Consider the following 22817-nt stretch of genomic DNA (forward strand, 5'->3'; position numbering starts at 1 on the left):
CTGATAGGCTCTACAAAACAAAAAATATATTTGTAGGATTATATGAGCATCATATCTGGATTACAAAATTTGTTCAACACAACAACACACTTAATTTCTTTCTTACAATATCACCAATATTCGGTCTTTAAATGTTGACGTTGATATACCATTTCCAAAAATTGATTATATGGATAAAATCTGCAGCAATCTGAAACTATAACTGCGCCATACAAAGTTCATTCACATGTGTCGTTAATATTTCGTGTTCAAGTGAAATTATACTCGTAAAGACATTATATTATACTAAAAAAATCTTGAACATTACTTTAATGTGATGGCCTCTCTAACTGTTGATAATTCGGTCTATACCCGATGGTGCCATTTGATGCTAGGGTTCATTACGGATGGTAACCCAACGGGAATCAGTCGCCTTTCTGTCTTATTACATCAGCTGGAACTCTGCGGAACAACTGAGCTCCATGGTATAATCCTATTTTTACCGAGGCTTTCATAAGCAGAGTTAATTGATATTTTTACAGGCAGAAAATGCACTGGCATAGTCTATATCACGGATCCTTTTCGCGATCAAAATTTGCCTAATCTCTTCAACAAAATCGATCGTGGCAAATTTGATCTAAAGAATATTTCTCGATGCCTGCATACCGACTCGTGGAGCCCTTTGTTAAAAAAGGGGACTACGTAATTCTCTGCTTGAATTTTATTTTATCAATTTTAGTTATAATACATATTTTTTATTATCACCAATAGTTTAGATTCAACTGCATCATCTACTTTGGAATCTCTCTGCCTGCTTACTCTTTATATTCCAAGATTTTTAGATGGGTTGCAGAAAACAGAGGATGATTCATTGTTGCAAGACATATTAAGTAAGGTGAGCTCGCTTGAATTTTCAGAATAATTTAAATAAGATTTCGTATCCATTGATTGTGTTAATAGAAACTGCCTAAGAAACCTTCAAAAGTATTTAATGTGGCGCTATGGCAAGAGGCATTTAAGGAGCGAAATTTACGACTGTATAACGTTCAGGATATGATAGATCCCACTCGGTGAATACAACATATAAAATTGAAGAGCCATGCTGTTATCTAACTAGCTTGTGGCATTGCTTATACTGTGATAGTCCTGCACCCTTGAATTTGTTTTTAAATGAGGCATTAGAGAGAATCCGGCTAGCAAATATAGATCTATTAGGCCGTATCCAAGGGTTAATTAAATATTCTAATTCTACTAGGAATAGGTTTCATTGCTAAAAATTATCTTTCGATAGAAGGAAAGAAACTGCGTCAACAATTAGTGAGGAAAACTCTAAACAAATGGCAAGAATCCTTTCTACTAGTTTTTACACAATCCTCGAGTTTTCCAATTGGAGTTTACCCATGGTTAGTTAAACGAGCTCGATTCTATTCTCTACTACGGGTAACTGATTCCTGTCATATCGCAGATTCTTGAAAATATTGTGCTCTTTTCAACATTTGCCGACAAACTTCCAACCTCCTGGTTTACTCCGGAATTTTTGGATGCAACTATTCAAATTGTTAAAAGATTGGATACTTCAACTCATATATCTTTGGAACAAACTCGGGCTTTGACCACTGTTTTCAGTTTATGGAGTGCCTGGCTTCGGCGCTTAGGTTAATACTCTTTATGTAATGGTGAATTCTTTGTCATTAACCATTTTACTTTAGGTCAAATGAAACCAAATGATTATGTGACCACTATAATTGACTGCATGAATTCGCAATTGACCTCTGAGAATATGCATCCTGATATGACACAACCAATACTAACTGGGTTAGCTTTTGCGACAGGTATACTAATATCTGGGCAATATTTTTAATCAATAGTTTATCTTAATTAATGCTTAACAATTTTTAATTAGGCAAATTCGGAGACGATCACGATGTTAAGCTCGGTAAATCTCTCTACCAAGCTTTGGAGATTATTAGAACCGACGTAACATGGTTTATGTATTATCAAACTATATCCCACTTAATATTGAAAACACCCAATGTTAATTAATTTCTTTAATAGTGGAGAGCGCGCTGATATTTTATTTGCCAGTATAGCGCATTTCTTTTTATTTTCCAAGTCCACCGAAACTTTGCGTATATTAACCCAACAATTGCTTGATATTGCATCTGATACTCTAATTAACTTGGATGCTGCCATGCAATTACTGAGACTATTCCAATTTGTTTGGGCGGATAAAAAACGCCGTTCGATGAAGCAAAAATTTTCAGAGAAGGCTCTTTTGGAGTGGCGCACAGGGATATTGGATGGAATTGATATGGCTAGAAAGACTGGGTGCGGATTGACATGTGTATTGGCGTCTGGAGGTGTTTTGTAAGGGTTTTCTTATTTATATTTATCATGTTCAATTAATTTTATTGCTGTTCTATTGGTTGTTATAGGAGAGCATCCATAGACGAGATTAAAAACTTACAAAGTAGGTGGTTGAAATCGCCTAAGAAGTACCCGATTCATGAGCGTGCTATGAATCTATTTCTTGAAACCCTGCGCGATTTTAATGGCTCTCAAAAATACGATATTGAATATATGGGAATACCAGCCTTATCTTTTGCTTGTGCACGGTGCTTACCAGATCTACCTCGGGACAAGCTGAAATGGAATGAATTAGAAGTATATTAATATTTTCTATTGGACGTAAAGATTGGAGGCTAGAATATTTCTCTTTCATTTTATAGCATACTCGAGATTTATTATTGGCATATTTGCTCAGAAGTGATTTGGCTCTGGAATGTGCAAGTCTTTTGGCAGATATTAATGAAGAAATCCCGGCATTACCCCCTAAGTCACTAGACGCTCTAGAATTGTTGGTATGTCAAAATGGCTTCTATTTTTTAATTTATTTAGGGATCTGATCACCTTTAATTAAATATTTATAATTTAGCCCAATACTTCAAGAATTTATTTCAGCCTTCAGAAGAGAATGAATACTCCACTATATAGAGAAGTTGGCCGTGTTTCTAGATCACTTGCACTCCTGTTGGAAGCACAAATGAGCAACAGTGAACATCCTGAAACAGCAGAAAAGGTTTTAGAAGTTTTGAAGCTGTAAGTCTCAAAGAATTCATAGAAACGCAATTCAAATTTTAATTAATTTTAATCACATGTTTTAGAATGCACGCATTCACTGAAAACCTTGTGGTAGATTGGGATCGTTGCATTATTAGCGATTCTCTCCAAAGTAAAATAATATTAATATTTATAAATACCATTTTTTCAACGTTTTTCGTAGATTTTGTAGAGGAAATACCAAAATTGAAAACTAAGCAAGGGAAATCGCAACTAAACCTTTTCAACTTCGAAAATATATTATCCGCACCGAGCATGCTATGGCGACATCTAAAAGTTGTCCTATTTTCATATACTATGGTGTTTCAATCGATAATGCTCGAATCAACTCCCCCAATATCTGGAGAATTAGATGCAGCGATAGGTAATCATTGGTTTTTTAACTTCAATTTTTCATTTCGATTTACTCCCCTTTTGCTTTTTTAAAATAGCTGCAACCATACTCCAATGCTTCGCGTCACTCAATTTTATTATTCGACGTGTTGGACCTGGTTTTACAGCATATGAGCGAATTCTCGACAACTCGCTGCATAGAATAGCTACCATTGATGGGCGTAAGCGTGCAAACCTTTTAATACATCAAGAAGTATCCGAATGGATGCGTGGTGGAGCAAACAACGTGATAATTGCACCTGATAACAACAATAGCGGTATTAGTGTCGGAAATTGGGGCCAGCGTAGTAAATTGCTTTTTTGGATGGATGCAATAGAGCGCCTTATGCCTGTACTGGAAGATGAAATATTGGAGGAAGATGTTATACCACTAGTTTTTCCGTGAGTAATCTAGGCTTATTCAGATGATGCACTCCAGAGTAAACTAACGCCATGTATTTGAAGGTATCTGAGGAATATAGGAGACAAAGATCTGTATGAGTCTGCTCATTCGGTAGTACTGGCCTTACTTTCGAACCAAAAACGCATTTCAAAACAGGTGTCCATTGACTATGCTGACATATTATTGAGCGTAAATAGATTTCCTGCTTCTATCTAATTTGACTTGACATGATGTATCTTGATTTGTAGGAATATCCTTCTCACCTTACGGCCGATCAACTTCGTGTCGCTTATACCTCACTTATTCAATCTCTCTCATTAGTTGATGATGCAGTTACTTGGCTCCTAATTGACAAGTTGATCAAGTGCATCGAAGAGATGCCGGCTGACCCAGTGCTCACAGCTGAACGTCGCAGAAAAAATTTAAAAATTCCCATTTTGAATGTGAATGTCTCTACCGAAAAAACACCCGCAGCAGCAACAGCGGCGATGCTTCTCGCGGGATGGAAAGGCGACTCAGAAAAGGACCCAATTACTTTCCTTCTCTCTCGCAATCGTCTCATTGTAACGTTAATGGACCAGCTGCGGTCGGTGACCAATCTGAGTCTATATGGACATCTACTCAAAACAATAAGGCGGCTAGTTCTGCAGGAGTCGAGCCCGTACACACGCCACGTTTTACTAAAATCTCTGTTAAATATAATCGGTGGAGATGGAATGGGGTCAAGTTTGGGGCTTGATGAGACGAAGCGACCTACGGCAGTTCGATGGTATTTGGATTTGAAACAGGAGGTAGAGTCAATGCAATCCTCATAATGGCTATAATACTTTTAAATTTGGCCTTTAACACTTGACTTTAATATATTTATAACAATATGCTGCGTTGTTTATTCCAGCTTGTAAAAAGAAAATAAACAGCTCTAACCAGTTTTCTATTCAATATTTGCCAATGCTTTCCTTAATTCATTTAACAGTATATCATTTTCTTCCACAGTCCCAACTGTAATTCGTAGACAAGCCTCGCATCCAGGATCATTGCCCCTGAATCGCACTACTACTCCACGTGTTTCAGCCAACGAACGGTAGATACCCTCTGCCCGCTTGTTAGATGGTCTTCCACTTTTGTCCAATATTTGAACCAACAGAAAATTGGCATCATTGGCCCCAAGAATACGACCGATTCCTTCGGGACGCTTATTAGGATCACCCAATTCTCGTAGAAGTCTATCGCGCTGCTCATGGATCAAAGCACGATTCGAAAGCATAGTTTGAATTCCTGTGGGAGAAAGTGCCTCATTTGCAATGCGAGAGCTTGGATTTCCAATATTATAGGGTGCTTTGGTGTTATTCATAATCTGTATGATATCTGGATTTGCTATTGCCACGCCCAAACTGTAGAGAAGGGATAAAGAAATAAAGAATTCACTCCATGGAGGCCAAGATAGTCTATCCTTACCGAATCCCCGCCAAACCGAAGCTTTTACTTAATGTCTGCATAACCAGCAGATTGGGGTATTCATGGACCCACGAAGCTACACTTCCCCTTGTTTCATCTGTGACGAAGTCCACGTAGGCTTCATCAACAACTACAATACCACGGTAGTGGGGATTTTCAAGTACAGCGCGAATAGATTCATGCGTAAGGCTTGTCCCAGTAGGATTTCCAGGCGAGCAAAGGAAGATGATTTTGATATCTGGATTATTTCGGATTGCCTCATCGATCTAAAAGAAAAGTGTTTGTAAAATCTGGAATCTTCTCCCAAAATGGGGACGCAATCATTACATCATTTAAACGCAGCTGAAATTTTCCCTCCTCAACATCAAGCATAACTTTAACAACTTCTACGTCATTAATTTGAGCCTGCACGCTATACATCCCGTATGTTGGTGGGGTAATTAAGATCTTATCTTTGCCAGGGATACAAAAGATTCGCATAACCAAATCGATTACTTCGTCCGATCCTACACCTACAAATATCTGCTTGATGGTGCGTAGATTGCGCAGTGATACTAGCTTCTCTTTAATGTCAACCTGGTATGGATCTGGATATCTGTGGTCGCCATAGCCTGCGGGATCGATGGTTGCGGCAGGGCCAAAGGCATTTTCGTTGGCATCCAAAAGAATTCCAGACGTATAATCATCTCTAGCACAGCGGTAGGGCTTGAGCACAAGAATGTTGGGACGGACTATGGAGTTAAGGTCGAAATTCTTTCTTGTCATAGTTGTTGTGTTGTTTATCAGGTTTAAAGTTTACAAGATATCAGGAATGAAATTTAAAATTCGATCACAAATGTCATAATGACAAAAAATTTCTCTACCAAATTTATTATTAGTGATAATTGAAACTCGAAAAATTTTTCATCCCATTATAATGAACAGAAAACAAAATGGAAATTGTAAGAATATAAGTACTGAAAATCAAGAAAATATGAAGAACTAGCAAATGATGGAAAGAAATTATTTCACTCTCAAGAACATATTTTTAGATCGATTATTCAACTTAGCGTCTGAGACTTCTGTTAGCTCCCAGCTGCTCGAGCTCGGCCTCTAGTCGTTTAATTTGAGCATGTTGCTGCTCCAAATCTTTGTTCAAACGGTCTCTTTCCGTGATAAGCTAATGAAGGAGAGAAAGTCAAAATATAATAGGAAATAGGCCTAATTTCATAGAAACAACTTACCTGTTGCTCCCATTGACGGAATCGAGACTCCTCCAGTTTCACTTGTTCGGTAAAGCGGCGGCGTAACGCTTCTTCCTCCTCCCGGAACTTCGGATTGTCAAAGCGACGAACCTTAGGGTCACCAAACTTGCGGGTCTCCATTTGCTGCTGACGATAGTTTTCATAGTGGATCTCTTCCGTCGTATGGATTAAGTCAAGCATATGCGTGCGAATCAAAAGGGAGCGAAGCTTCTTGAAATCGCAGTGATCATCATTTTCAACTAGCAATAATCAATAATCCAATTTAAACAAATATAATCCACTATTTCAAGCAAATAAATTCAAAGATTGTCTTTACCCTCAGCGACTCCCCAAGCATATTGCCTTCCTTTCACATTTCGTCCATCAGGAGTGACAACATCTTGGTCTGAGCCAATAATAGCAAATGGGGCGGCGGCCATTATCTCCTGGTTGCGAATAGTAGTCGATTCATCCTCAGACTCTATGGGGCAGCTATAAACACGGATGTCTTGAGCCGCAATTACATCACGAATCTAGGTAGTAGCATAGTTTAGTATTGATCGTAGAAGGTGATATCATGTTAAGTAAATTGATCTCTACTTACCCTGCGCTTGAAGCGCTCCAGATCGGGACGAGTGAGAGTATCAGCTTTAGCAATGACAGGAATCAAATTAACGCGGGAGCCAAGTCGTTTCATGACTTCAATATCCAGAGGTTTGAGGCTAAAAGCAATACCGGTTGTAGTTATTTTGCAATTGTAACTAACGTTAATTCTCCAATCAAACCTATGGCCTGTGGGTCTAATGAAATAAAGACTATGTATCGAGAAAGAGGAGTATTATTACTTAAGAATTAAGATAAACAGCACATATATATATTACCAAGCGTGCACTCGCAAATCAGTGAGCTCACGGCGCACCGGCTGTTGTTCTTGCCGCATATAATTCTCATGCTGATCATCAATGAAGTCCACAATTGGCACCCAGGAATCCTTACTGTTAACATAGTCGCCGAAGCCGGGGGTATCGATAACAGTTAGTTTTACCCGAAACATCTTTTCTTCGAGTTCTATCATCTAAAGAGTTATTTCGGTTAAAGTGAGAGCAGAGATGAGCAGAAATTTACCCGCACGTGTGATATCAATCTCAACAGTTCGATCAAGCTGCTTCTGATGACGTTTTTTTGCCTCCTTATAATCCTTAATGGTGGTGGTAAAAAGTGTATTGATGAAAGTTGTTTTTCCAAGTCCAGACTCTCCTAAACAGTTTAAAAAATTTGGTTAGCAAAGTGAATATAACGCTAAACAGTGTACAAATTTAGAGCAAAGAACGAAGACAGAGTAGTCATCCTCTCATTTTTTGAATACTGAAAGCTTCATCTTAAGAAACTCGGGATTGACCTTCCTTTTAACTAAGAAATGGGAAGATATATACTCACCGCACACCATGATGGTAAAATTAGCACCCCGCTTTGCAACAATTTTATGACGCTGATTAGGGAGATTGGCAATACCAATATCCTGCGAGGGAGCTTGAACGGGAGCCATTATCACTCTAATTATGTATATAAAAAAATTGAGATGAAAAGGAGAAGAAAAAATGAAAGATGATGGTAAATACGATTTCTTATTTGAGCAATATAAAAGGACGCGACAGCAAGGAAAAAAAGGGGGTGAAACAGGTTTTGATCGAGAGAAAGCCACTACATCAACGGCATATCTTAAACTAGCTGAAACTCAATTTTATAAAAATTATGAAAAAGGCAATATAAAATGTTAAATGGTACATACAGGGTAAGATATATTTATATGTTCAATGGAAATTGTGCTAGAATAACCTAAGGAAAAAGTACAAATACTATATAAGTCATTACATAGAAGAAGACTTCAGGTGTTCTTCTATCGCTTTCAGCTTCTTAGTCATCACTTTCTGTCGCTCTTCCATACTCTCAAGCTTGTTCATTAATTTATCAAAATTAATAGAGTTGGGATTGTACGTCCGTAATGAAACAGCAGGGCGGGAACTAGATACTATGGGCTTATCTGAAGCAGAAAAAACGTTAGAATGCCTTCTGCCTCTCACCAAAGCCCATATATTCCCTATCCATAGCGGCAGCTGTCTTTCTATAATCCAGTAAACAAGCATCGTGGGCCAAAAAATCATTAGCCACACCACACTCTTAATGATATGTGACTTTTTCATGCTTATCCAACGCATCCACCATCCAAAAAGTATCCAATATCCAATATTGAATGGTGTAGGAAACACAATGCCACGATTAATATAGTTTGTAACTTTGCGTGAAAAATGAATCCGGAAATCGCGGGAGAAGCTGCCTATCTGCGTGGTATAAAGATAGAGAATAAATCCGAGGAGGAGATTGATTAGGAAAACCCCAGTAATGACAAGGAATAAAAGGAAGAGTGGAGCATTGTATCCTGGATTATACCGGGTCACAAGACGAGGTTCAGGATTTCTGGAAATGAAGGATGTAATTAATATGTTAGAAGATCACATATTCAGCAGCAAACTTTTCTATACCCAAGAAAAGCTCTAATTAGCAAGTCAAGAATCTTTCCGAGTGGTTCATCCTCTTCTATCGCCCAGATAGATTGTGCGAAACCCCATACGCACAGCCCAAATGGGATAACAAGCCATGCGCAGTGCCGAATAACTAATTTCGCCATATTGGTTGTGCGCCAGCAAGCTTCAAAAATATCCAGCCACCCAAGGACACGTAGCCAAAGGAGAGGGGATACTGAGGCCAAAAGATTATATCCAATAGTGTTGAAATATATTATAATGGGCAGCCGTGTATTCGCCATTGCCACCATACGGAAAATAAAGGAAACAAAAGTCAGACATGATGCAGGCAGACTCAAAATATGCGAGGAAAGTGTTCTGAGATTATTTCCACCGACATAGAGCTACAGAATGTATATGTGAAAGGGGCATACTTGTGGTAATAAACGGAAATTTGTTGATTTACCCTTTCCAGCTCAAAAGCGAAATCACCGAGGGCAAATAAATAAAAAAGTATTTCAGGCGCCTCTGGCTCCCAATTCTTGTAATCTTATAGATTCAAGAAACATCAGCCAAATATGCGTATTCTTTATCACGTTCACTACAAATGCTTACCTGTACAATTAAGTACGTAAGAATAAAGAAAGAGATAGACGACTGCCATTACAACCGAGCATATGTATTGATTCCTTGTATTTAAAATTAAAATCTAGTCGCTAAACACTACGATGGTTATATATTACCTTGGAGATGCCAAATGAAAAATGTTTTCTATCAATCGATTGCAATAGCCTCCCCTGTTATATATCGGCCTCTCATCGTATAAAGTAGAAGATATACCCTCGTTCCATACTCGCTAATTGTAGAACAAATGTAAAGAATAAGAAAGAAAAGAATAATATTAAATTTTACGTTAAGGAGTTTCTCAATGCAAGGAGACATGAAATGAGCTATCAGCTCTTCATCTTGTAGCTTGAAAATAACCGCAATGGCTATAAAGATATTAAAAATTACTAAATAAGCAAATGTTTTTATGAAACGCGAAATATTACTGCACGGTCTTTTAATCTTATCCATAACTTGAGGTCGAAGCAACAGGTCACACATGGCAAAGTACCAAACGTCATCATTGCTTTCATTTTCTTCAGAAATTAACGTGGCATAATCTTCTATCAGCCCATTTACAATCTCAATGGCGCAATAATGCTGGGTTGAATGCTGATGTGGTATCGTGTAAATGCACCAAACAAGTGCGAAAATCGCCTTTTGTTGATCGCCATGAGCAAAAGACAAAACACTCTCCTAATAAAGTAGAATGAATGAATGAGTAATTTTAGTGGCCAACTTAATTATTTATTTACTTTAGTAAATAAATCGCCAGCAAAATTTTGCTTTACTATTTCAACTAATTCTTCAATTGAAACAGAATTCTCATGCCCAGCATCACCGGTTTCAATGAGACGCCTTTCTTCATCAATTTCATTATAGTCTGGCATTCTGGAAATAATTTGAAAGAAATAAAAGTAGAACTTTCATTTTTCTCTTAATCTTGTGACTCGACCATGACTGCTTTTATATGCCAATCTTGCATATGCCTACGTTTGATTTCGCCTTATATTTTTCATTTAAGAGTAATCTAAAATCAATAATACAAAGTTTAATAGCCAGGAAAACATTATTTTGCTTAATATATCATGTGGTTTCTAACATTTTATCCGTAGTATGTTTACCTGCAACGTTTGCTTGTTCCTATACTCGATAAAAAGTGTAATACAGTGTTTCATTGGTAACTGGGTAAGAATGGTTATTAAAGACGAAACAACCATCCATTGGGATCATTCTGATATATACTTAGAATGGCTAAATTTTTACATGGAAAAGAGATAAATACATCTCTTTTGAGAGAGATGAATAGTAAATAATAAATAAAAGTGCTGCTACAATCTACCGAAAGTCCTTAAAAATCATTTCCATTCCTCCATATACCTACATTCAGGAAGCAATTGAAAATAAAAATTTACAATTTGTTTCCATAGAATTCAATGAAATAGTCATTGCATCATACCATTGCATGTCGTCAATATTTATTGTGGCCGCTCAGGACATATTGGATATTATAATTTAGACGAGTGTGATACTCTCTATTCCGATTATTGGGGTGATAAAAAATATGAATTGATTTTCTTAAGCGTTGCTCGAGATGGATTTGCCTTTTAAACGAAAATAAAAGAGTTTAATAGAACTTAAATGTAGCACTCTAAAAACAAATTCTTTACCTTTAAACGAAATGAAATTATGCGAATTAACCAACGCTGAATATGCTCTTTTGTGAGAAGACGATGGTTATGGAGATCCATCCGGAAGATGTCTTTTTAAAATGACCCATGAATAGATGCAATTGAGGCTAGAGTAATAAAATATTATACCTTCTTCATCGTAAAATTTAACCAATATTGCCAAAGCTATCCCTACAGAGCGATCAATTCCTTGAGAGCAATGTATCAACAATCGACTACCCAGCTCAAGATGTTTTCTTGCAAACTCTATCGCACATGGAATCGCTTCAAGTAGTCGATGCTGCCCTTTTTTACCCTCTGGTATATCCAACCTTAGATATCTGCTACTCTCTTCTGCCATTGCATCATAAGTGAGCTCTGCTGCGCAATTAATGATGGCGTCAAAATGTTTCCAGCATGTTGTTGGTTCACCTATATAATGTCAAGGCAACGCATATTAAAATTTCTCTCTCTTCATATTATTAACTCAATCTACCGCTATGTCGATTCCCAATAGCAATCTTAGTATTCCCAATGAAATGGAATGGTTGCTGGTTGCATGATGTATCACCACCCCTCTCTTCGCGCACAATATTGCACACTTTCAATTCACATTCCGCAGGATCTCCCTTCAGTAGATATTCTCGATGTTTCCAGAAGAGTGAGGGAGTGAGTCCCTGTGTTAATAATCAATTTTAAAGCTGAAGGAGGAATATTAAATTAGCTAGTTAATATGCAATACCCATACCATTGCCCACATTTCTTCATCATCTGCAGCTCCCTGTACATAAATAAATCCATCACGTCGTTGCATTCCTTCTTTTACCATCCTTGATGCACTAAGTAGTATAACCGGAAAGAAGGGCATCTGGCTATAATCTGGTAGCTCGTTGAGAAAAAGGGATGTTTGGGGAGTGAACCAAAGAGGACGAAGAGGCTTTTGTAGCCTAATGGCTATGTCCTCAATATCAACACCTGAATTCTAACTAGGAAATTATAGGCTATCCAGAATTGCAAATCGTTGAAAAATGTGTATACCAGCAGTTTATGGGTAAATTGTTCAATCAACTCGGCTATTTGGCTGTGCTCTGAGCGTGAAACCATGGAAGGTAGTGTTCTTAGCTCTGAATCCCAATGTTTATGTTCGTGTATATTTCCCTTGCCATTCCTCTCCTCGATGTATCGTTGTATTGCTCTATTTATTGTGCAGCACCATATTGGAATAGTCTTTGAAAGCGAGTCGGGCATTCGCTTTCCCCGACGCGTAGAATCCACCACAATACACCTATTTATAAAATATATTAACCCCCCTATGATAATTGTAAAATAATATACAAAAACACAACGCTATTCATACCCTTCATATTTCGCAATGATATCTATGAGATGCAGGTTAAGTCGACGAAGATTGAAATCCCATTTTCCGGTATGTCCATCAGTTGATTTGAAATATACACTTTGGGGACATGCCTAATTTAAGATAAAAACTCAACTAATTAATAGAAAAATTTACATGCAGTTTTATTGCCACACCTTTTTTGGGTCAATATACCACGCTCCACAGCGCTCGTTAGCTATTGTATATCAATAGGTTATCTATCATCACGTTCAAAGAGAAATATTATGGATAAAAAATTACCAATGAGAGCAAGGCCCGGAAATAGATCTGCAATCTCTGAGACAAAATTTGCATCTACATCAATAGAACGAAGACGATAATAACTAAGTTAATTAGAGGTGAAGTATAGCCATTCCTCAGATGTTATAGAAATAGAGTCTTACATGTTTTTGGCCTCTTTTCTAATCTTGTTAGTTTCTCGATTAATATCTCCAACCATGACCGTTTTATTATCGAGGAGAGATGAAAATTTGCATTAATGATTTCAGACCAATTATTATTCAGGATAATGAAAACTCAAGTCACATATATTCATTAGCAAGGTTGTTAGCAAGTCACAAAGCAATAAAAGTCTTGCTCTCAGATTTATTCACCCGAACACAACCTAATTCACCCTAATCCAACTACTTCACCTAGTTCAACCTAATTCACCTAATTCACCTAATTCAAACACTTCACCTTATTCATCCAAATACATTTTCCTCAATAAACTTCCAAAAAGCCTAATATTTCTAGGTATATTTTAAAAATCAAAATATACCTAGAAATCTATAAAGAGATTTCTAAGAATATAATATATCAAACTTCATTCCGTGGTAAACCTACCCCTTTCAATTGATAATAATTTGGAGTGTATTGCATTACTCCAATCAATATCGCATCCTCTCCTATTATCATTATCAATAGATAGTAGATATACTTCTAAAGCCGCACATGCTTAGCTTTTGCTTTTAGAACGAATTAAAGTGCCGATTGATTGGAAAGAGTTCAGTATATGATTTGATCGACGACTAAATTTGAATAAATTATTGCATACATATCTGTAATATCACAAATGATAATACTTAGCAAGGGAAATACAAGAAAGGATGCTTTCGGATTAGTGCCTGATTTTCATGTTAAGAATACTTGACTGAATAAAAATATTAAAAGTCTCTACTAATATATTATTGCCATCAGAAAATGACTCATGGGATAGTGAAATATTTGTTTAACTAAATCCCTACCTGATTCCTATCAATCTAGAGCTATTGTTGGACTACACTTATAATTATTGCTGCTATCAAACCTCCATGTAAAATTAACCGCCGTTACAAGATCTTTATCTGCGGATAAAAATTCGGAATCAAAATTGGGTTCCAGCTGGCAAGGTAAGTTACACATTAAAACTTATTTGCAAACATATTCACTTTCCTTACTTTGCCTTTCCTTACTATTCTTTCCTTCTCCTCGGACCCATCAGCAGCAGAAATCGTAGGATGGCAGAAAGACAGAGGAAAATATTGAATGAGAAGCACGAACGCATTCTTCTCGAGTTGGTGCGACTTCCAGGGAACGACCAATGTGCTGATTGTGGAGCGAAAGGTAAGAAATTAAATCTAAAGATTTTGTTAAAATAATTACTGGGTAATTGCATCAACAATTGTATCCGTTAATGAACGCTATGCGACTATTGAAATATAGGGCCACGTTGGGCAGCTTACAATCTAGGTGTGTTTCTCTGTATGAGGTGTGCAGGAATTCACCGAAAGATGGGGACACACATCTCACGAGTGAAATCAATTACTTTTGATCAATGGACGGCTGAACAGATTGAGGTAACTTAGCTCACTGATACATGTTTAGGAAGCAAATTTTAAGTAGAGGATAAATTTTCTTTAACCAATTTGATTCTTTGAACAGATGATGAAGCAATGTGGAAATAGAAAAGCAAACTCTGAAGTTAATCCTCATCCTGAGCGACATCCTATCCCAATAGAAGAAGATGAAAGGTGATTGTTTATTACTCTTCAATCAAAAATGATTTTAAGCTAACCTTATTTTTTTTTAGCGCTATGGAGAAATATATTCGCAATAAATGGGAACGAAAAATCTTCATTGAACGAGAGGAGATTCAAACTCCAGCTAGATCACAATCACTCATGGCTCTTAAATCGTCTTCCAATGCTCCGTCGAAATCGGTCACTGCACCACCACCATTGAAGCATCAATCTTCAGAACCAATTTTGTTCCGAGAAAATGAATCGTTCTTTATTGCACTCCAAAAACTATCGGAGATGGGTTTTCATGACAACGATCGCAACCGAAGAGTGCTTAATACTACAAGCGGTGACCTCAAAGCCGCAGTCGAAATTCTTTCTCGTCTTCCTGGGGCGGGCCGACCTATGCCATTGCGTGCCCATTCCACTTCTGACGATGAGAAACTTTCCCAACTCTGGAACATGGGCTTTATGGACGAACAGAAAAATCGAGATACGCTACGCCGTACAGGTGGAAATGTGGAAGTTGCTGCGGCGCTGCTTGCGGAAGAACGCAACAAAGTGAGAGCGGATGCAGTGAAGGCAGAGGCGAATGCATTGAAAAGAGCTTCGACTTTATATAGCAGAGTTAACACCAACAATAATTCAATTCCTAATGTGAATAGTGGGCCAATACTGGGGAAACCTCAGTCTGCGAAAGAGCGTTACCAACACAAATTGCCTTCACTCTCTTCTGGGTCGCAAGACAAAGCATTTTCTTTTGATGAGATCCAAGCTTCTTTTTTCCAACCACAGAAAATCCAACAAAACTCGAATCCTTTTGGCTCATTTACAACTACACCGCCCGCCATTTCACCCAACATGAACAGCTTTTTCGAGCAATCCCAGCCACCGCAGCAACCTCAACAATCTGCACCGGCTAAGACCTTGCTAGGCTTTCAGGACATGCAAAATAATTTCCTTCAGAATAATACGGGTAGCGTGAAATTCATGGAGTTTTACACTTAGCATCCATTCATTTTCTTGATTTTTCACTATAGGCTTGATATCTCCCAGTTTTAATTCTTCCACTTCTGCAGCGAACAGTTCTAACCTAACCAATCCCTTCAACTCCACTAATTCCTCCGGGCTTCTTAACTCTTCACAAGGTACTTCCCCATTCACAAGCTCCCAAGCCGCATCTCTGCCTTATGTTTCTTCACAATCCAACCTCAACTATCCTTCAAACACTCTAAGCAACCCCGTAAGCATAAACCACACTTACTTAAGCTCTTCATACTCTGGGAGCCTAGATGGAAAAAGGAGCTTTAACAATGGGAATTTATCAACCTCTCCAAACTTGAATGGGGAATATCTAAGGAAATCCGACCCATTCGAGGGTTTAACTTTGACAGCTAAACGAGGCTTTAGTAGGAGTGAAGGAATAAATATGAATGCAGATATGAGTGCGCAATCGCAATTATCCAAAGATCCATTCACAGGACCGGCCAATATCCCTCGGCAAGAGAGCATGCCAACCTTATCCTCCAGGAATGCTTTTGGTCAGAATCAAGCGCCTAGCCTCAGCTCAATGCGTACAAACGATGGAATATCGCAAATGAGCGACTTGAATATAACTGATCGACGGTTGATGGGCATTTCATCTCCTTTTAGTGCAACCACCCCTCCTCATGGGCATCCTGGGTTCGATTTGCAAAAAAATTCAATGTTTACCAGCAATCATATTCAATCCTCGAATCCGTTTGGGCAAATGCAACCGCCAAACTCACTTTTAGGAAGGGATACCCAGGCATTCCAAAGCAATTCGTTCTTTTAAAATACATAAAACCCGGGATTTTAGATTTTATTATATTATGTTCTCTATTTATTGAAATACTTCACAAATTTTTATTATTATTATTATTTTTTGCCTACTCTTGGTCATCTATTGGATTCCAACTTCCTTTCCAAAACATTTCTCTTGTCCCAATCCTTCACCACCATCTACCTGTGTTCCTATTCTCTCCTTTTTATAATTAAACGTATTTATAGAGACGAAATTGAATAGATAATTCATCACGTTGAAATAAAAATCCTTCAGAAAACCATCAGAATTATATAAGCCAATAGTTTCAAATTCACATGTTCACTACTTTTTAGTACGAAGCGCATGTTTTCTTTCTTCAATCTGATTCAACTGTCATTTAAGTGTGTAGCGGAAAGCAACTAAAATATGTCATCTTTACGCGAAGATCTTGTTCAACAAGCAGTAAAATTTCTACAGGACCCGAAAGTTCAGACTTCACCCCTGGCCAAGAAGGTCTCTTTCCTCGAGTCAAAGGGGATGACAAGCGATGAAATCGAAGAAGCTGTTTCGCGTGCATCAGGAAAATCTAGTTCCCCCACAACCACCACTACCACCGTTACGCAAGCAAATTCGCCTGGAGCTTCCAACGTTCCGCCTGGTATGGCTGCAGCTCCCGGTGGGCAAATGGTTCCATATGCAATGGCTCCACCGTTGCCCCCACGGAGAGATTGGCGTGATGTATTTATTGCTTGTGTTGTGGCTGGAGGGTTTGGATATGGGGTATGGACGTTGGCAAAGCATTATTTAGCACCGATGTTACAGATGCCTTCGAGTGATGAACTGGAGAAAGATAAGAAGGCGCTGGATGAACAATTTGACAAAGGTAACTTGACAGTTTTGCGATTGCTTTTTTTATCTGTATTGTGCTTATTTTAAAATTCCCTGGATGGCAGTGGCAAAAGAGTTGGAGGATATGCGAACCGAGACAAGCGAAGCCAAGAAGACCGTAGAGGAGCAGTCTTCACAGATCAAGACATCACTCTATGAAATGGAGAAACTTTTGGAGGAACTGCGGGAACAGGAGGGTAAGAGGAATGAAGAGCTGAAGAGCCTGCAAGAGGAGGTTGACAATATAAAAGCTCAGATTCCTAAGGTAAAATTGATGGACTCGTCGCAGCGAGGCTAAGCTTCTAATGTCATGGTATTTCTATTAGTTTTTCAATAGTAGTCGCGAGAATCAGACCAGTATGATGAACGATCTCCAGCAGGAGATAAAATCTCTCAAATCTCTACTTCTGAACCGCCGTGGAACTGGTGCCCCCTCACCAACGCAGCAGACTTCGGGAGATTCCAACTCAAATCCACTTGATAGGTTTAGCCAAATCGCTGGCACCGGTTCAGCCTCTGCACGATCTTCTATCCCAGCGTGGCAGTTAGGCGGAGCACCAAAGGAGAAGCAGATTGCTACAGATGTAGCAGTGAATGGGGCAGAAAAGAGCGGTGATACAGTAGAAAAGGACGCGGAGAATTCTTCTTAATAGTAGTATAGTGTTTTTAATATGCTTTCGATTGTTACATTCGGCTTGATACACTCTTTCATTAAAGACCCCTTGTGATATTAATATGGTGGTGGCTTATGCGTATTTGATATGATGTCGAAGAAAAATAAGTGACTGCTTGTCTTTGTACATTCGGCCACTCGCAAGGTCTACACAGATACAACATGCCGCTTGTAATCATCACAGGAATACCCTGCAGCGGCAAGACAACCCGTGCAAAACAACTCTTGGGATATTTTACACAACGTATTGCACAGGATGAATCAATAAAGTCCAAACAAATGACTGTGCATCTTCTCAATGATGACATACTAGGATATAACAGGGATGTATACAAGTGTAAGTATTCCGATTTTTTCGTATTATGATAGATACTTACCAAATAATATAGTGCCTGTTGAAGAAAAAAAAGCGCGAGGGGCATTAATGTCAGCCGTGGAGCGACATCTTTCAAAGGAAGATATCGTGATTGCCGATGGGATGAATTATATCAAAGGTTTTCGATACCAGCTCTACTGTATTGCCCGGGCAATTGGAACACCTCATTGTGTGGTGAGTTTTGATAAATATGAGACAATTATTTAATTGTATATTCAGGCTTTTCATTTTAGCTGCACTGTGGTACTTCGACACAGGACGCAAAGGAGTGGAATAAAGAGAGAGAAAATGCCTACGAAGAAAAAGTGTACATAGCGTGTTTCTGGAAACCATAACGGGCTATACTAATAATTTATTTAAAAGGTTCGAGGAACTTGTTAGCCGATATGAAGAACCTGATGGGCGAAATCGGTGGGATTCACCATTATTCACCGTATTGAAGGACGACGAAACAATTCCAGGGGATGACATATGGGGTGCTGTGGTGCTGCGGAAACCACCACCGCCGAATATGTCTACTACCGTCGTAAATATCGAGAATCAACTTTAGATTTTCCACTTCTCATTCGACTCTCCACTAATGCATATAAATTTTTTACTTGTCCAGAAACCGATCAGCGAAACCAATTATCTCTACGAGCTTGATCAGACTACCCAAGAAATCATAGACGCTGTCCTCGAGGGCCAAAAGACACTCGGAATAGGAGGAGGTCCGATCACCGTTCCCAAAACTGATAAAAAAGTAAACAATCCAGCGAGAAATCTTACTCTATCAGAAGTACGTCGGCTTCGGCGCCAATTCACACATATTAACAAAATCCATAATCTTCTGAGTATGGAACGCATCGCGGAGATGTTCGTAGATTATTTAAACACGAATTTACAATAAAATAATTTCGTGACTGCATTTGTATTTTCATCGAGAGAAGGGAGTCAAAAACTCACAAGACTACTATCGAGGAACTAGTTGCAACGCATGAGGCGTGCATAGCGGCCTGAAGTTCTTGATTTACTAATTTGTTGACAACTATCCTATTACTACTATTGCTATTTTTTCCCTAAACGCGTGAAATATTTTTAATTCAAACACCCATGACGTCTGACAACGGCGACGCGTTTGAATCTATATCAGAGGTATTTGCTCGCTCAATCCCAGTTTTTCTAGGCCCAAGAACATGGAGCATATGATGAAATATTAAAAATGCCACCATTTTTATCTCTAATAATTTACGTTTCTTTTCTTAAGGGCTGCTTCCTCGTTTTCCCTTCGCCTCAACACACGGCTAATAAACGGCGGAAGACATCAGAGAATGAGTACGAATCAGGTAATGGCTAGCTGATGCTTGTATTTCTTCCCCAATTTTTCATTTATTTTATCCCTATCGCTATTATTTCATATCAGAGGCGACTCATTGCGATTTGAGAGGTTTCCAGACACTATTTGACAATCAAGAACCAATAGAAGCATTAAAGCTGCGGTTAAAATTTTATGAATCCAAATGGCAATTTATACGAAGCCTAGCTGATGTAAATATCCCTCTATGCTGGCTTATTATTACAATTCCTTGATACTGATAAACGTGCTTGTTAGAGTGCGTTGAAAGAGCTGAACCAGGCCACCTTGGATGAATTATTGAAATTCGTGGCCGAGGCGCATTGCCATACGCTGAAACAAAAGTACGTTTTAATCTATTAGTATATTCTCTTGGATATTTTTAAGTAACCATAAGCTTAAACTCAAGTATGTGCGCACTGCCTTTTCATGAGCTTCCAACTGCACTTGTCTTTCCAGGTTAACTCACTAATCGTTATCCCACTCTAGCAAAACTATTAATAATTTTCTGAATATTTACAGGGATCAATGTCCCGGATCATGACCTCCTCTTCGACCAAGTGAGCAGTACCCTTGAGGGTGCGGGAAATTTTGTTGCTCGATTGCACTCTAAAAACTGCGGAAGCATAAAAGCGATGATTAAGTCTATAACCGAGCAGTTTATCGAAACTGAAGCAGAAATAAATGACGAAGAGGAGGAAAACACAATATTTGTGCCATCTACAACCACTTCGACAAAGAAGGTAGGTCTTTTCTTATTTTGGTATTAGTTCGAGTCGTTTCACACTCTTATAAAAACAAGAAATCCCCCTGTCGAGTACCCAGTTATGATATGCAAGTATTAGAAGGGTGGTACAATCATCTCGTTGACAACCATAATAATAGAAGGAGACAAGAAGGCTACATGGAGACAGGTATATTCTAACATAGGTTGAAAATATTCTATAGAAACACTTACGCGTTTTCGGTAGATAATGATAATGCTAAACTGGGAAACCTCGTGGTAATAGTGCAGGACTTTGAGTCATTCGAGCCAGCTACTTTGGAGGATTTTATTGCCATTTGTAGGTATGTGATCCGCCCATGGGTATTGGTTGCTTTTATAATAAATAGTTACACTAACCTTTACCTTTCACCTTGATTTGCTATAGTGAATATTTGAGTCGGATTCCAATCGTGTTAATAATGGGCATTGCCACGTCAATTGAAACTATGCAGCAGGCACTGTCAAGGTCAACCCTGACTTTGTTGCGTACTGAGAAATTTCAGATGCAGAGAGCTGAAAAAGTGTTTGATGCTTTGACCGAAGCGGTATGTAGCATCTACGTCTGGATCGAATAGAAATATTGTTTATCACTACGTGTTACTTAACGATCTTTTCATTTGCTAAGATTATTTTCCGTGAAGATGAAGAGGGTATAGGCATTGGCCCATCACTGTATCGTCATCTAATGGATAACTTTTTCTTGCACAACTTTTCTATCGGCTCGTTTCTTTCAAGCCTGCAGGTCTGTATATGATATAAAACGTTTACACGTACAAAGGCCTATGTCTTGAATTAATCAGTGTTCTTCCATTTTGGCGTTTAGTACGCATATATGCATTTTTTCTATGCAAACCCTTTGAGCATTTTCGCGTACCTAGACATCAAAAAAGTAGAGTGCGTTCTGACTTCAGACCATATTGAAATGGTGCAAATGCAGCCCTCATTTCAAAAGTAAACTTGTTTGATTCTACAACCATACCTAACTCACTAGAGCTTGGATTTATTTCCCTGTGTTTATTTTTAATATATCCAGCTATATCGACTCAATGCTCGCCGGTGAGCCATCTAAAGTCCACCATATTCTCACAACTCGCGAGGGTACGCTTTCTGCACTAGACGACGCTTTCACTCGCATTCGCACCTATCTTGCAGAGTTCGTTGTGATATTCGAGGTCCTCTGGCAACTTGAACTCTGCTTCTGGGCAATGCACGACATCCGGAAACCGCGTCGCATGCTCTACCTCCAGGCCCTGGAGGAGGATCTCGGATCGTCAGACCACATTAAAACCCTGTGCATGCTTATGAGTAAGATGAAGCTGGAGGAACTCGGGCAGTTCCTTGAAAGAACGGTGTCCACTCTCGAGGAAGCGGAGATGCGATGGTGTGGCGAGAAAACTGTATTGAAATCTGCGCAGATAACTGTGTTTGCGAAAGAGAAACTTGGTGAACTGAGGAGAATTGAAGTGCAGAAGATGGAAGCGGAGGAGGAGGAAGAAGAAGAGGAGAGCGAGGAGTATAGCGGCGACAAGAAAGATAACTTTAAAGAATCAAGAAGGCAAACCGCCACTAGCCGCCGGGTTCGCTCCGATAAGGAAACAGAAGAGGATGAATTCATACTGGTGCGGCGGCAAGTGTGCGAATTCTTCAAGAATGAATTCCACTGCTGCCTAGCCCGGCACACAACTCTACCCCTTTATGAACTGTACTGGTACTCAAGTGTAAGACTTCACCAAAAGGTAGTGCTCCCCTCTCCTTGCTATTTTGCTACATTCTCTATATGCTTCTAGCTGATGTGCATTTCCCTGTTTAGGCCTTTACCCCCCAACATCGTGCCTCCGTGCAGACCGCGCTTGGCCATCCACGGCATTACATCAACTGTCTATGTTGCAATGAGAATCCCTCCAACTCGTGGAATAGCGGAGCAATACTGTCCTCCTCGCTCCAAGATACCTGTATTCTCTACAGGCTCTACTTGGAATGTGGGCGAGTGATTAATTTATATGACTGGTATATCGCGTTCTGCATGGTACTGGAGAAAGATGGGGTTGAGGAAAAGGAGGCCGTGTTAGTATAGCATAGTGGATAAGTCTTCATGGCAAGCATGGCTAATGGTATGTTTGAATTTTGATAGTGCACGATTTACCCGCGGCATCGCAGAGCTCCAGTTTCTCGGTTTCATCAAGCCTACAAATCGAAAGACAGACCACGTTCAGCGATTGACCTGGGGCTCGATATAAGGGCCAATTATTTCCTTGTACATACCGAAA

At 38.9% G+C, this 22817-nt stretch overlaps 9 protein-coding genes across 9 annotated transcripts; 5 read left to right on the forward strand and 4 right to left on the reverse strand.

Annotated features, from left to right (window-relative positions):
• Window positions 1–316: 316 nt before the first annotated feature.
• VTP21DRAFT_10452 (uncharacterized protein) lies at window positions 317–4689 on the forward strand (the record flags this gene model as incomplete). The annotated part of the gene is made up of 18 exons (XM_069389790.1): window positions 317–464; window positions 522–681; window positions 751–874; window positions 940–1049; window positions 1124–1207; window positions 1271–1382; window positions 1445–1634; window positions 1689–1811; window positions 1883–1970; window positions 2035–2346; window positions 2415–2643; window positions 2709–2840; window positions 2915–3078; window positions 3144–3211; window positions 3263–3463; window positions 3531–3873; window positions 3937–4063; window positions 4123–4689. 18 exons carry the CDS (start codon window positions 317–319, stop codon window positions 4687–4689), a joined length of 3282 nt encoding a protein of 1093 aa, XP_069253075.1.
• Window positions 4690–4805: 116 nt separating this feature from the next.
• VTP21DRAFT_10453 (uncharacterized protein) lies at window positions 4806–6094 on the reverse strand (the record flags this gene model as incomplete). The annotated part of the gene is made up of 3 exons (XM_069389791.1): window positions 4806–5265; window positions 5330–5595; window positions 5657–6094. 3 exons carry the CDS (start codon window positions 6092–6094, stop codon window positions 4806–4808), a joined length of 1164 nt encoding a protein of 387 aa, XP_069253076.1.
• A 280-nt stretch (window positions 6095–6374) lies between these two features.
• Window positions 6375–8098, reverse strand: VTP21DRAFT_10454 (uncharacterized protein; the record flags this gene model as incomplete). Its single annotated transcript, XM_069389792.1, has 8 exons — window positions 6375–6488; window positions 6553–6812; window positions 6890–7085; window positions 7157–7274; window positions 7338–7367; window positions 7434–7620; window positions 7678–7809; window positions 7990–8098. 8 exons carry the CDS (start codon window positions 8096–8098, stop codon window positions 6375–6377), a joined length of 1146 nt encoding a protein of 381 aa, XP_069253077.1.
• Window positions 8099–8420: 322 nt separating this feature from the next.
• VTP21DRAFT_10455 (uncharacterized protein) lies at window positions 8421–10570 on the reverse strand (the record flags this gene model as incomplete). The annotated part of the gene is made up of 8 exons (XM_069389793.1): window positions 8421–9027; window positions 9093–9478; window positions 9541–9623; window positions 9690–9763; window positions 9818–9930; window positions 9987–10066; window positions 10127–10376; window positions 10436–10570. The coding sequence occupies 8 exons, from the start codon at window positions 10568–10570 to the stop codon at window positions 8421–8423; spliced, it is 1728 nt and encodes a 575-aa protein (XP_069253078.1).
• Window positions 10571–11224: 654 nt separating this feature from the next.
• On the reverse strand, window positions 11225–13188 carry VTP21DRAFT_10456 (uncharacterized protein; the record flags this gene model as incomplete). The annotated part of the gene is made up of 10 exons (XM_069389794.1): window positions 11225–11284; window positions 11351–11442; window positions 11501–11782; window positions 11847–12027; window positions 12099–12332; window positions 12389–12635; window positions 12708–12820; window positions 12884–12924; window positions 12990–13072; window positions 13133–13188. 10 exons carry the CDS (start codon window positions 13186–13188, stop codon window positions 11225–11227), a joined length of 1389 nt encoding a protein of 462 aa, XP_069253079.1.
• Window positions 13189–14227: 1039 nt separating this feature from the next.
• VTP21DRAFT_10457 (uncharacterized protein) lies at window positions 14228–16544 on the forward strand (the record flags this gene model as incomplete). The annotated part of the gene is made up of 5 exons (XM_069389795.1): window positions 14228–14333; window positions 14433–14566; window positions 14652–14740; window positions 14800–15704; window positions 15769–16544. The coding sequence occupies 5 exons, from the start codon at window positions 14228–14230 to the stop codon at window positions 16542–16544; spliced, it is 2010 nt and encodes a 669-aa protein (XP_069253080.1).
• A 396-nt stretch (window positions 16545–16940) lies between these two features.
• Window positions 16941–18052, forward strand: VTP21DRAFT_10458 (uncharacterized protein; the record flags this gene model as incomplete). Its single annotated transcript, XM_069389796.1, has 3 exons — window positions 16941–17397; window positions 17468–17667; window positions 17729–18052. The coding sequence occupies 3 exons, from the start codon at window positions 16941–16943 to the stop codon at window positions 18050–18052; spliced, it is 981 nt and encodes a 326-aa protein (XP_069253081.1).
• Window positions 18053–18237: 185 nt separating this feature from the next.
• Window positions 18238–19340, forward strand: VTP21DRAFT_10459 (uncharacterized protein; the record flags this gene model as incomplete). Its single annotated transcript, XM_069389797.1, has 5 exons — window positions 18238–18412; window positions 18465–18625; window positions 18685–18758; window positions 18815–18977; window positions 19059–19340. 5 exons carry the CDS (start codon window positions 18238–18240, stop codon window positions 19338–19340), a joined length of 855 nt encoding a protein of 284 aa, XP_069253082.1.
• Window positions 19341–19543: 203 nt separating this feature from the next.
• VTP21DRAFT_10460 (uncharacterized protein) lies at window positions 19544–22787 on the forward strand (the record flags this gene model as incomplete). Its single annotated transcript, XM_069389799.1, has 14 exons — window positions 19544–19585; window positions 19698–19776; window positions 19854–19978; window positions 20043–20128; window positions 20194–20243; window positions 20307–20527; window positions 20587–20698; window positions 20756–20852; window positions 20936–21095; window positions 21176–21292; window positions 21374–21501; window positions 21584–22286; window positions 22361–22614; window positions 22682–22787. 14 exons carry the CDS (start codon window positions 19544–19546, stop codon window positions 22785–22787), a joined length of 2280 nt encoding a protein of 759 aa, XP_069253083.1.
• Window positions 22788–22817: the final 30 nt, after the last annotated feature.

The sequence above is a fragment of the Calcarisporiella thermophila genome (genome assembly GCF_041956535.1).
Source record: "Calcarisporiella thermophila strain CBS 279.70 unplaced genomic scaffold VTP21scaffold_7, whole genome shotgun sequence".
NCBI lineage: Eukaryota > Fungi > Calcarisporiellomycota > Calcarisporiellomycetes > Calcarisporiellales > Calcarisporiellaceae > Calcarisporiella > Calcarisporiella thermophila.